Consider the following 13879-nt stretch of genomic DNA (forward strand, 5'->3'; position numbering starts at 1 on the left):
TAAACCAATGAAAATACCTCCATCATTTTCTCTCGGGACAGATTCAGAGAGGAAGCACTGAGCAACAGTTCAAGACAGGCATTTCCTGTGGTCGAGTGGATAAGACCAGCCTGCAGCCATGGAACAGGGTGAGCCAAGCCATCTATCCATGGGGCTTACTTGACTCTCAGTAGCTCCTCCATCATAATGTGTTTTTATTACAATAAGTAGGATGGTGGTAGAGGTGATGGGGGGGGGGCTATAGTGGGTGGTAGTAGTGGGTGCTGTGGTGGTGGTGGCAGTGGTATGGCTATGGGTGGCAACATGGTAGCTCATTGGTGGTAAATCATTGGTCATAGTTGTGATGACAATGATGGTAGCTAACATGGGTTAATGTTCCTACCCTTAACATGGATTTATGGCATCACAACATGATTATCCTCTGTAGGTTGTGATACATATGGAAGATAACCCTGGGAAAGCATGAGGGTGTCACAGCCTCAAAGCTAAGTGGGAGAGAGGTGCCTAAGATGGCTCAGTCGGTTAAGGTTCTGACTCTTGGTTTCGGCTCAGATCATGATCTCACTGTTCGTAAGTTTGAGCTCTGCATTGGGCTCTGCACTAACGGTGCAGAGCCTGCTTAGGATTCTGCTCCCTCTTTCTCTGCCCCTCTCCTGCTCGCTTTCTATCTCTCTCTCTCAAAATAAAAGTATTAAAAAAAAAAAAAGCTAAGTGACAGAGAAGGGGAGGTAGGAGTCAGGGAGTCCAACTACAAGGGGCAGAGGCCAACATAAAGCAAGGGAACAGGTAGAACTACAGGATGCAGAAAGCTCAGGGGCCTCTGCATGTCTATTAGTATATTTACATGGCTCATTGTCAGATGAGAACTGCCTGATAGACTGTCATAATACTCTCAGGCCCCCTCCTTGGAGAGTTTTTCTGGGCTGCATGGTGCCATGGGTTTGGTGAGCCTTTAGGTGAAAGAGCCAAGTATGATCTCAGGTGAGTTGGTTCTACTGTCTGGGCCTCACACTTCTCATTTATAAACAAGAGAATCAGCTCAGTGATTTCCAAACCAGCTCTAAAAATTATTTGTGTTTGAAGAAGAAAGGAGTAGGAACAAAATTCTGGGTTTTATTCATTGTTTTTGGATTGGGACCAGAAAAGGAGGTCAACAAGAGAGCAGGCATTGCTCTTTTAATGATAGTAATTGTCCCATTTAATGAGACTTCCTATGTGTCTTACACTGTGCTAAGTGTGTTATATATGTATTACTTCATTTAATTTCCCCAACCCTGAAAGAGGGATGATTCCTTAGTCTAAGGAAGAGGAAAATGAGGCTCGGAGTGGTTAAATCACTTGCTTTAGGTGGCACAGTTAGTAGGTAAATTGAGCCAAGGATTTGAACCCCAGTTCATTTATGACTCCAGGGTCTCTGCTTTTGTCTCAACTTATGTTGTGACTTTTATACCTAGTCTCCATGACTTCTGTTTTCCACAGTAGCCCTGGGGATCAAGAACTGTGACTTCCAGGCAGCAAAAAACAATGAGGAGCACTACACCAAGGCCATCAGCTCCCAGCACCTCTTTGTGAGGAGAGGGAAGCCCTTCACCATCATCCTGCACTTCCAGGCTCCAGTCCACACATTTCTGTCTACTCTGAAGAAGGTAGCCCTCATTGCACAAACTGGTAAGTGGGGCAGACCTAGACCTTCTTGGTGGCAGGACTGGGGGGTTCTTCCTCCAGCATCTTCTCAGGGAACAAAGGGGCAAATGAGCCACACTTCCCTGAGTCTGAGGAATCCTGCCCACCTGGCAGAGCTGTTGTGAGGATGAGATAATGTGCCTAAAAAAATAGTGTTTATTATGATTCAGAAGCTGCTGAGCATCATTATCACTAAGGGGTTCCTTTTGGTTGCAAATATAATGATCAATTTTGTATAAAACCCTGAATGAATCTAATCTAGGCTTATGATAACATTTAGTTGGTACTGTTTCTTGAATTTGTACTACATGTCAGACATTGGGCCAAGTACTTCACATGCAATATCTCATTAAGGCCTCACATTCACCTTACAAAGAAGGCACACTACTACACACATTTTATGCATTATGAACCTTTTCTAGATGTAGGTTCATGAGCACTGAGAACCTGTGCTCTCCCATGACCCTATATTGCCTCCCATTACTGGATGGGCTGCTTTCATTCTCACCAAAAACCAATTTTCACCTGTTCCAACTTTGTGATACTTGAGTTTATTACTCTCAGTTGTGACCAAGAGGTCCAAATGACCAGTTCTTCTCTGTGTGACTGCAGGAGAGCAGCCTTCCAAGGCCAAGAAGACCCAAGCCACATTCCCAATTTCCAGTATGGGGGACCGGAAGTGGTGGAGTGCAGTGGTGGAAGACAGAGATGCCCAGTCCTGGAACATCTCTGTGACTACGCCCACAGATGCTATCATTGGCCATTACTCGCTCCTGCTGCAGGTCTTGGGCAAGAAGTCATTTCCCCTGGGCCGGTTCACAGTGCTCTTTAACCCTTGGGCTCGAGGTGAGTTTAGACCCAAACCAGCCTGGGCTGCCCAGGGACTCAAGGCACAGGAGTTGGGGCACAGCTCTGGCAGGGAGTGACAGGCCCAGGCTCCAGTGGGCAGCTCCCTCTAAGGACAGCACCAACACGCAATTACTGTGTCGTCTGCTTCCTGGATGAATGGCCTCTCAGACCCAGGGTCTGTTTTCGTGTCACCCTTGGCAGAAGCAGCCTGGGGCCTCCCACTGAAAGCAAAGTCTTATCTCACCATTAAACCCTGGTGCTGGGTCAGGTTATTTGACCATAGGAGCTGAGATTCACTGAGATGACCCTAGAAGAGCTACTCTTTGTCATGACAGTACAGGGGCTAAGAACGGGAAAGTGGTTCAGGAATGGATACAACCTGAGTGATGGGCTTCTCTGTCTCCTCCCTGGGCTCCCATAATCTGTCTCCAGGGCAAATCCAGGTTTTGTGGGACCTGAGATTTATATAACTTCGTGGACCCTCTTTAAGAAAAACAATACAGGGGTGCCTGGGTGGTTCAGTCAGCTGGACAACAGACTTTGGGTTAGGTATAATGGATCTAATCTAGGCTTATGATAACATTTAGTTGCTATTATTTATTGAATTTGTACTACATGTCAGATATTGGGCCAAGTGCTTCACATGCAATATCTCATTAAAGCATCACATTCACCTTACAAAGAAGGCACCCTACTACACACACTTTATGCACTGTGAAACTTTTCTAGATGTAGGTTCATGAGCACTGAGAACTTGTGCTCTCCTATCACACGGTTCGTGAGCTCGAGCCCCGTGTTGGGCTCTGCCCTGACAGCTCAGAGCCTGGAGCCTTCCTTGGATTCTGTGTCTCTCTCATTCTCTCTGCCCTTCCCCAACTTGTGCTCTCTCTCTCTCTCTCTCTCTCTCTCTCTCTCTCTCAAATCTAAATAAACATAAGAAAGAAGGAGGAGGAGGAGGAGGAGGAGGAGAAGGAGAAAGAAGGAAGAAGAGGAAGAAGAAGAAGAAGAAGAAGAAGAAGAAGGAGGAGGAGGGAGATGAAGTGGAAGAAGAAAGAAGGAGGAGAAGGAGAAGAAGGAGGAGGAGGAGGAGGAGGAGGAGGAGGAGGAGGAGGAGGGGGAGGAGGGACTCCTGGGTAGCTCAGTTGGTTAAGCATCTTACTCTTGGTTTCAGCTCAGGTCATGATCTTACAGTTCATGAGTTGGAGCCCTGCATCAGGCTCTGCACTGACAGCACAGAGCCTGCTTGGGACTCTCTCTCCCTCTCTCTGCCCCTCCCCTGCTCACTCTCTCTATCTCTCTCTCAAAAATAAGTAATTTTTTTTTAAAAAAGAAGAAAAGAAAAGAAAACTAATACAAAATATCGAATTGCTCAGGCCTAACGGGGTCTGTGTTAGTGAGGGGCCCAAAGCTTCAGCTTCATCAGCTCCACGGTAAATCTGCCCTGTTTGGTTGTCTCTGCTTCTCTCCACGTGTAAGTTCTGTTCTTACTACAGGCTGCTGGGCCCTCTCCACATTGACTTGTCTAAATATATGACTAGAGCAACAAATGGCTAGTGTTCCATAGCTCAGCAGACTAAGGGTGGGCTTTCCTGAGATCAGGTGACCTTCTGCAACCCAACCAGTGGCCACCGCTGGCAAAGCTCAGCCTTGGCTGTTGGGGCTATTTCACCTAAGAAAGATCATCAGACATGGTTGACATGCCCCAAACATGAGGAGGGCATCTCCTCTTCCTCCCCCTTCTGAAGGTTGAGTCTGTCTTTACTTTTTAAATCTGCCACCCACCACCTTAATCCTTGGGGCTCCCTGAACGGTTGTTTGGGGAAATGGAAAACATCTTTGATCAGCCTTCCTGTCCTCACTACCCCAGATGACAAGTGAAGAGCCTTTTCTTTTCACAAGTTTCACTGCCAGCCTGAGGGGCCGTCATTATAAGGCAGGGCTGGGAGACAAAAGGAAACAGGGAAGCAGAAGAAATCTTCCCAATTTTCTCCAGCCAGTTCCTGACTCCTTTTCTATGTGGCATCTGACCCCCAGTGGGCTCCCTCTCTCTACTTTTTTGCTAAGCGTTCTCCAATACCCCCTCCTTCAGGTAGTCCTGCCAATCCTCAGTTTAGGTTATTTCCTGATCCAAGGGGGTGATCAGGTAGAGCAACAGATGAGAACAAATGTCCATTTAGGTGCCCCATCCCCATGTGGGTGAATGTGGAATCAGGGCCCCCTCAGCTGAGGGAGGACCCATGGCCCTCAACATATTGGCAGAAAGACCCTCAAGCCATTTCCTTCCAAATTGAGGCTCCAGTACATCTGTCTCACTGACTCAGATCCCACATCCAGAGCTAGGCCCTGGCAGGCAGAGCAAAGACAAAGCAAAGATAATTCTGAGACAGTGCTCAGTTCAGTGGGAACTCATAGTCTTGACTCCATGCCAGGCTTCTTGCCTCTACACTTGGCTTGTAGGGACCTGCCTAGGGAAGTCCTTTCCATGTGAGTCCAAATGGAGATGTCTGTGTGGGCAGGAGTGAGTTATTGGCTCTGCTTACCTGGGAGGTGATTAAGAAATTTTCAGGTTATCTGGGACTCAGTCTCATCTTAGCATTCTTGGAGATGGGACTCTCCCAGATTCAAAGGGAAATTTTACATGCTATAATGAAAGTCCTTTTCATAAGCAGGGGATTTTATAAAAGAGGGCTGCACCCCATCAGGGAAGGGGAAGATGTTACCCATGCTCTGATAAGGTATTTCCCAGAGCCTTCAGAGTTTGGGGCCAAACACCTGTTTGAAGTGATTTCAGAGAGAGTACTCAAGATGGAGGGGCAGAAGTCAAGGGCTCCTTGAGCATATGGTTCTGTGATTTTAGGCCCCAAGTTTTAAGGGCTTCCTGAATTTAATATCCTATTCTTCTGTTTCTTTGAGTACCCTCATCCCAGCAGATGTCTGGTGGAATAGTCTGCAAAGACTTTTCTCTTGATAGTCCCCAGGAACCAACCTAAGCACCCTATTTCCCCCCCTCCCACCCAGCAACAGGTGCAGAGAGAGACACATGGCAAGCAGAGCACATCCCCCTGCTGCTTCTGGCTTTCTAGAATATCCTCCTTAAAGACCACCATCCTCCTCATGAACCCCAGCCCAGCCCATTGAGGAAGACAGCAGGAGAGGCTTGAGAGACCATGGGAGTCTTAGATCCACTTGGATGCCACCAGGGTAGAAAGCCAATGCTCTGGCTTCTACTTTACCCAGCTCCACTATTCCCTCTGACCCTGTCTTACCAGATGCTCCTCTTTCTTTCTGCTCACCCCTGTCAACCTATGTTTGATTGTTTTTTTTCTGAAGCACCATTTTTAAATTTATTTTCTTTTAAACAATTTTATTTATTTATTTTAATGTTTGTTTATTTTAGAGAGAGAGACCACAAGCAGGGGATGGGGCAAGGAGAGAGGGGGACAGAGGACCCAAAATGGGCTCTGTGCTGATAGCAGAGAGCCCAATGTGGCGCTTGAACACATGAACTGTGAGATCATGACCTGAGCCGAAGTCAGACGCTTAACCGACTGAGACACCCAGGCGCCCCTAAACATTTTATTGTTGAGTAATCTCTACAACCAACATGGGGCTCAAACTCACAACCCGAGATCCAGAGTTGCATGCTCTACTGACTGAACCAGCCAGGTGCCCCTAAAACACTATTTTTTAAAATTGAACTTGTGAAAGAGATATAATAGGCACACTGGGAAGTTCTCTGAGCTGTTGCTTAATTATCTTAGGCCAAAAGCACTCTGGCTGCACGTCTTCTGGGAACCAGTAGGCTTTTTAAGGTTGGCTTGTTACTATCTATCTGGCTGACCATGAAGGTCACCTTGGCTGACAAGGGACTCTGACCCCTTTCCCTACTCTGTACCAGAGAAGAGTCTGGGTTGCAGTAGAGTCAGTGGAAAGAGGGAGTTCCTCCTCAGTCTTCATCAGGCCCAGAGCTGAAGTGAAGACCTACAGCCAAACCTGACTGGGCAAGGAGGGCAGAGGCCTGGATATGGAGGGCAGGCCTACCACCCCACAGAACCTCATCCCTACCTGTTTGTCACCAGAGGATGCTGTGTTCCTGGAGAGGGAGTCTCAACGCACAGAGTATGTGTTGAACCAGAACGGCCTCATCTACTTGGGTACAGCTGACTGCATCCAGGAGGAGCCCTGGGACTTTGGCCAGGTACAGGGACCTCTGGGGAAGACAAGGGCCAGTGATAGCCACATAGCCTTGTTCAGGCCAGACAGAGCTGGCATGTCCAAAAGCCCTTAAGTCATGAGGTCTCTTCTCTTCTTTCTTTCTTTCTTTCTTTCTTTCTTTCTTTCTTTCTTTCTTTCTTTCTTTCATTTTTTTAAGGATTCAGTCCATAAGTTTATTTGCAAACATATCAAGTATGTTGAATTCAAGAGTTTGGTCCAGTTTTCAAAAAGACTGCACCTCTTAAAAAGCTCCCTTTCACATCTGTTTAATGGATTAATTAAAACACCTGTATTCCTTAAGCAGTTAGTATCTTACTATAAAAAAAGATGAAGCAAATTCAGATCCCAAGTATATAGTCATTGGGGTACCTGGCTAGCTAAGTCGGTGGAGCACCTGACTCTTGATGCTGGGGTCATGAGTTCAAGCCCCATGTTGAGCGTGGAGCCTACTCGAAACAAACAAACAAACAAACAAACAAACAAACAAAAAGTACATAATCCTCATAATTAGTAACAGCCACTTGTTTTCCACTAAAAATGGCAAATTCATCCCTGGGTTATCTTCATAGTGGCTCTTATGGACCACAGAGGTTGGGAACCTTCAGATGCTCTGTCCCAACATAACGCTGTTGGAAGTTCTGTGAAAGTCACCCAGACCCAAGATGGAAGAAATGGTGGCACCACACCAAGTCCTCCTTTATCACAACCTTGTTCCCTGGTGTGTCAATGAGTTTGTTTCTTTCGGCAGTTTCAGCCATGTGGTGCCTCTCTTTCCTTAGGGCCACGTCAGACCATCCTCCACAGCTTCCAGAGTTAACTTCCTAAACACCACAGCAAATCAAACCTCTATTAAACCCCTACTGTCTACAGGATAATAACTAAATTCCCTGGTTCGACACATTAAGGCCCTTCATAGCCAGTCCAGTACTTTCCTTTCCTCAAGAGCTAGCCATCCCATGCTCCAGCTTCTAGCCATCCCCTGAACAGACAGGTTGAATATGTCTGGAATACCTTTCCTCCTTTGTCACCCCCAGAAAATTCCTACCCATCTTTTCTTTTTTTTTTCAATGTTTATTCATTTTTGAGAGAGACAGAGCATGAGTGGGGGAAGGGCAGAGAGTGAGGGAGACACAGAATCTGAAGAAGGCTCCATGCTCCGAGCTGTCAGCACAGAACTCTACACGGGGCTCGAACTCATTAACTGTGAGATCATGACCCAAGCTGAAGTCGGACACTTAACCTACTGAGTCACCCAGGCACCCCCCTACCCATCCTTTAACACTGTCTGGATGTTTTTCCCAGGCCCCAAAGGTAAGAGTGACTCTCTCTGCTGTGCTCTCTGCTCTGGGTTGGCATCTCTCCTAGAACCCAACCATGTTGCTGAGATTGTATTCTAAGTGCCTCTGTGCCCCTCCCTACTCCTAAACTGCAGGTTCCTCAAGAGCAAGAGCTGCCTTGGTATCCTTCCCACATGGGGCAGGGCTGGCAGGAGCCATAGGAGCACATTAAATGGAAAATGATAGAAATGAAACAATACAGCCCTGGTTGTCAAGGGCTCACACCCTATTGAGAAACTCAGACAACAGAAGAGGCAAAGGACCAGACTGCCCATACACACAGACCAGGGGGCACAATGGGAGGGAGGGAAAAGCCAGAACTCCCATGGGAGACAAGAAGGCATGGCAGGAAGGAGTGGAACCTGAGTCTGGAAGAAGGATGAGGTGATGGTGGGGGTGAGTACCCAACCTGGAGGCGTTTATCATGGTTTTGTGTGCTCCTTACAGTTTGAGGTGGATGTCATCGACCTCAGTCTGCACTTACTGAGCATGGACAAGCAGGTGGAGGAGTGGGGCAACCCTGTGCATGTGGCCCACATTTTGGGCGCCTCGGTAAGTGAGGTGGGAGGGAGAGGAGGCCAGCGTGGGGAGATGAGATGGGAGCTCTCTGCCAGAGCTGCCCATCTTTATAGCCCTGGAAATCTTCAAATCACAAATGGTCCCTTCCTCCCAGGTACTTTGGTGCTTCCCACTGTTCCTAAATGTCCTTTCAGAGGAGTAATGAGTTTCCCATTTCCTCTTGTGCCTCTGGACTTCCCTCTGAAGAGGTGGAGAGGGATGAGGTCAAGCCGTGAGGAGGTGGAGGTGGAAGCTTGGGATAAGTGGGCCTTGACGCCCCAGGTGCAAACACCCTCAAAGGAACCAGGGCCAGGGCAAGTGAAGGAGCAGTGAAAAGAGCCCCCAGGGAGAGGCAGCGCTCTTGCTCTTCTTGTGATGTGAGGCTTGTTTGCCATGTGGTCTCCAAGTCCCTGGCTTCCAGAGGACTTGACAAAGAGGAGAATTCTCCAGGCCCCAGCCCTAGAGATTACAACCCAATGGGTAGGGTGAAGCTCACGAATATCCAAGTGATTCTCATGCAGGTGGTCTAAGCCCTCTTTATTCACCCTCTGGAGGCTATTCTGTCTTGGGCCCCATGTATCATCCACACATTTCCACAAACAGCTGCGTGCTTTCATGGAGGAGAGGGTCTTGCCCACCCCACAGACCCACACCATCCAGGAAGCGGCCTTGCTGAACAAGCGCCGGGGCAGTGTGCCCATCCTGCGGCAGTGGCTCACAGGCCAAGGGCGACCTGTGTACGACGGCCAGGCCTGGGTGTTCGCTGCAGTTGCTTGCACAGGTACAGAGCCAGCTTGCCTGCCACACCCCTTGGCTACTGTATGGAGCATCTGCCCTGCCTCTTGGGTTGTCCTGCGGCTTTCTCCCTGAAACTTTCCCTGCCTTTGCCCCAGTAGAGCAAGCCCCGGTGCTCTGGTGAATATTCTGTAAGCTTGCCCTGGCTGTACACTCCGCCTGCTGTGTAAATTTTTTGCATCTCATTTCTCAGCCTTTATGCATCCTGTGCTGTGTCAGTGCTAACTTCCTGGTGCCTGTGTCCCTCCTCTTTCCACGATGTCAGGTGGCATTTAAGACAGTGTCTGCCCAGAGGAGACACTGAAAACACTAGCTATATACATACCCAGGCCTCTCTGGCTACCCCTGACTCTGGCCCCTTCCACGCAGTGCTGCGGTGCCTGGGAATCCCTGCTCGCGTCGTTACCACATTCGCCTCAGCCCAGGGAACTGGCGGACGCTTGTTCGTAGATGAGTACTACAATGAGGAGGGCCTTCAGAATGGAGAAGGCCAAAGAGGCAGAATCTGGTGAGAAGCCCAAAGAGGATGAAGTCTCAGACATGGAAGGGCTCCAAACCCACATGGTATAAGCCCCCCACACCCTGAGTGACCCTCGCATTGAGAGGAGGCCCTCAAGACTCTTATACATGGGACATGAATGGTCAGTGGTGCCATGTACCACCCCCGCTTCCTGGGAGCATGGCAGCCACTTTTACAGTGTCCTATGACAATAATGACTTTGTGATTTCTAGAATGTCTTCAGCTTTTCAGAACTACTTTTGTCCCCACTTAAATTATTCACTTTGATGCCTTCAGGATCTTCCAGACTTCCACAGAGTGCTGGATGACCCGGCCTGCTTTGCCCCAAGGTTATGATGGATGGCAGATTCTGCACCCAAATGCTCACAGTGGAGGTGGAGGTAAAGCCTGGGGGTAGGCCCCCATACCATCCTAGGCTGCACAAGCTGAAGGAGTCCGTGGGAGAGGAAATATGAGCAGCAGGAGGTCCCAAGAGGGTCTGCATCCCCTAAAACTGGATGAGTTTTAGGAAGGAATGATAGTGGTCAGCAGAATGCTGACCTGAAGCCAGTAGGCTGAAAGGAACAAAGGTGTTAGCTATTTAGGCCCGAGGCTGTGGGGAGACTAGCCCTACCTCAGAACAACTGGCAAGGAAGGAGAATCCCAATGAAGGGTAGAGGGTCTTAAGATAACTGGTAGATGTGCTGGGCTAGGGGCTTGTAGGTGAGATTTCTGAGGTTCTGGATATGGGTAAAGAGGGTATCAGGATAGGCTCAAGCTCAGAGAAGAAATCTTCAAGAGCCATAAAAAGATCACTCTTCCTTGCTCAGCAGCAGAATAGTAATAGAGCCTGGCACATAATAAGTGCTCAATAAAAGTGAACTATTCCTAACTATAGCCATAGTCGAGCTGGCTAAGCAACTCCTGTGTACTATGGTCCTCTGAGGTTCTACCTGTCCAGTTTCTGAGAGGGCTCCTGCCACAGACCAGGACCAAAAAGGATTGTCACTACATAGTTGTGAATTTCACCTCTGCAATGCCCTTTTATAAACTCTGCCTAGTGCCTACCTCTGACCTTGATCTCGGGGAAGGGAAAATAGGACATAGGATGGGGACTAAGGTTATGCAGCTCTGGCTCAGGAGAGGTCTAGGTATGGTTCCTCTTGCTCACTGGCCTTTTCCTCCCTCAGTCCTCGAGTCCTGTGATCTGGTTCCTGTCAGAGCAGTCAAGGAGGGGATACTAGGACTGACGCCTGCAGTATCAGACCTTTTTGCTTCAGTAAATGCCTCGTGTGTGGTCTGGAAGTGTTGTGAGGATGACACACTGGAGCTAACCAACTCCAACACTAAGTATGTTGGCAACAACATCAGCACCAAGAGTGTGGGCAGTGACCGCTGTGAAGATATCACTCAGAACTACAAGTATCCTGAAGGTATTGGGCAGGGTTTCTCAGCACCTGAAATGCCAACAGAGGGGAAGGGATGGCCAGAAAGATATAGGCCAGAGAGAGTCACAGTCTTCTCCATATCCCATAAAATGCATTTTTTAACCCCACTTGATACTCTTGACATTATGGGCCGGATAACTCTTTGTGGGTGGCTGTGCATCATAGGATGCTTATCAGCATTCACTAGATGCCAGCACCCCACCACCATGGGCAGTGACAACCAAAAAGTTCTCCATGTGCTTCTAAATGTCCTCCAGGGGACAAAATAAAACAACACATTTAATACCAAGTCCAGCTGCCAGAAGATGTTCTCCCTCTTTTCTTCTCACCCTCTCTTCCAGTATCCCAAATCTGTTCTGTCCTCCATATTGGTTAATGGCACCACCATCACCTATCTGTCCAAACAAGAAGGCTTGTACCCTCCTCAACTCTTCCTCCTTCATCACCCCACATTACTCTCACATCCATCTCCTCATCTCCTTCCCCATTGCCTACAGATAATTCAGGCCTCAACATCTCTTGTCTGTAGCATTGTAACAGCCTCCTAACTGGACCCCTGGCATCCAGTCTCTCCATTATTGTTCCCTTTCCAATTTACAGTTTCTAGAATGAGCTTTCTAAAACACAAAATAATTATGTTACTCCCCTGCTCTAGAATATTCCATGGTCTCCACTGCCCTTGGAATAAGTCAACTCCTTCACTTAGGAAGATCTGAGTCCCTACAGACCTGTCCTCAGAGACAGTAAGACTTGTCCAAAATCTTGCTCTCCCACCATTCAAGGGACAAATGCATAGCACTTGAAGGACTTGGTCTTTGAATGAGTTGGACAAGACATGCTGTATCTAGAGTGGATCTGCCCAACAAAGACCTTTTTTGTTTTTTTTTAAGTTTATTTATTTATTTTGAGAGGGAGCAGGGGAGGGGCAGAGCGAGAGGGAGAGAAAGAATCCCAAGCAGGCTCCTCGCTGTCAGTGCTGAGCCTAATGTGGGGCTTGATCCCACAAACTGCAAGATCATGACCTTAGCTGAAGTCAAGAATTGGACATTCAGCCAACTGAGCCACCCAGGTGCTCCAGACCTTTTTATTTTAAGCTTTTATTGAAATTCCAGCTAGTTAACAGTGTAATATTAGTTTCAAGTGTAGTGATTCAACACTTCCATACATCACCAGTGCTCATGATGACAAGTGCACTCCTTAACTCTCATCACCCATCCCCCCCACCCACCTTCCCTCTGATAACCGTCAGTTTGTTCTCTATAGTTATGAGTCTCTTTCTTGATTTGCCTCTTTCTTTTTATCCCCCTTTGCTCATTTGTTTTTTTAAATCCCACATGAGTGAAATCATATGGTATTTGTCTTTCTCTGGCAAGATTTCATTCTTTTTATGGCTGAATAATATTCCATTGTGTGTGTGTGTGTGTGTGTGTGTATCTTATCTGTACAAGAGATGTATACATATATACATACACGTGTACAGACAAGATATATATATATACCACACCTTTTTTTATGCCAAATGTCATCAGTTGATGGATACTTAGGCTGCTTCCATACTTTGACTATTGTAGATAATGCTGCTATAAATATCGGGGTGCATATATTCCTTTGAATTAGTATTTTTGTCTTCCTTGGGTAAATACCTACTTGCAATTGCTGGATTGCAGGGTAGTTCTATTTTTAACTTTTTGAGGACACTGCATACTGTTTTCCAGAGTGGCTGCACCAGTTTGCATTCCAACATTGCAAGAGGGTTCTCCACATCCTCACTAACACCGGTGATTTCTTATGTTGTTGATTTTAGCCATTCTGACATGTGTGAAGTGATACCTCATTGTAGTTTTGATTTGCATTTCCTTGACGATAAGCGATGTAGAGCATCATGTCATGTGGCTGTCAGTCATCTGTATGTCTTCTTTGGAGAAATGTCCATTCATGTCTTCTGCCCATTTTTAAATTGGACTATTCATTTTTTGCGTGTTCAGTTTTATAAGTTCTTTATTTGGAGTGTTAACCCTTTATTGGATATGTCATTTGCAAATATTCTCTCCCATTCTATAGGTTGCCTTTTAGTTTTGCTGTTTGTTTCCTTCACTGTGCAGCTTTTTATTTTGATGTAGTCCCAAAAGTTTATTTTTGCTTTTCTCTTGCCTCAGGAGGCATATCTTTTTTAATTGTTTATTTAGTTATTTATTTTGAGAAAGAGGTGGGAGGCAGAGAGAGAATCCCAAGCAGGCTCTGTGCTGTCAGCCCAGACCCTGACACAGGGCTGAATCTCACAAACTGTGAGATCATGATCTGAACCAAAATCAAGAGGTAGATGCTTAACCAACCAAGCCACCCATGCACCCCTCAGGAGACATATGTAGAAAGAAGTTACAGCCTGTGTTTTTGGATTTTTATGGTTTTGGTCTCATGTTCGGACTTTTTTTTTTTTTTTTTTTTTTTTTTTTTTTTGAGCTAAATGTGGTCTTAGAGGGTTGCAAAGCTCTTAT

General features: G+C 47.0%; 1 protein-coding gene across 3 annotated transcripts in view; it reads left to right on the forward strand.

Moving 5' to 3' along the window:
- The window catches only part of EPB42 (erythrocyte membrane protein band 4.2), a 22356-nt gene continuing 8477 nt past the window's right edge, over positions 1-13879 (forward strand). The window contains exons 1-10 of one of the 3 annotated variants that reach the window (XM_047862249.1): positions 46-128; positions 897-981; positions 1480-1668; positions 2296-2529; positions 6612-6730; positions 8532-8636; positions 9246-9423; positions 9807-9945; positions 10234-10337; positions 11127-11369. In XM_047862249.1, coding sequence (XP_047718205.1) covers positions 972-981; positions 1480-1668; positions 2296-2529; positions 6612-6730; positions 8532-8636; positions 9246-9423; positions 9807-9945; positions 10234-10337; positions 11127-11369 — 1321 coding nt within the window. In that variant the 5' untranslated portion in view covers positions 46-128; positions 897-971. Of the gene's footprint in view, positions 129-896; positions 982-1479; positions 1669-2295; positions 2530-6611; positions 6731-8531; positions 8637-9245; positions 9424-9806; positions 9946-10233; positions 10338-11126; positions 11370-13879 lie in introns of all 3 variants that reach the window. The other 2 variants (XM_047862248.1, XM_047862250.1) reach the window with 2 other exon arrangements.

This window comes from Prionailurus viverrinus, chromosome B3 (genome assembly GCF_022837055.1).
Source record: "Prionailurus viverrinus isolate Anna chromosome B3, UM_Priviv_1.0, whole genome shotgun sequence".
Classification (NCBI taxonomy): Eukaryota; Metazoa; Chordata; class Mammalia; order Carnivora; family Felidae; genus Prionailurus; species Prionailurus viverrinus.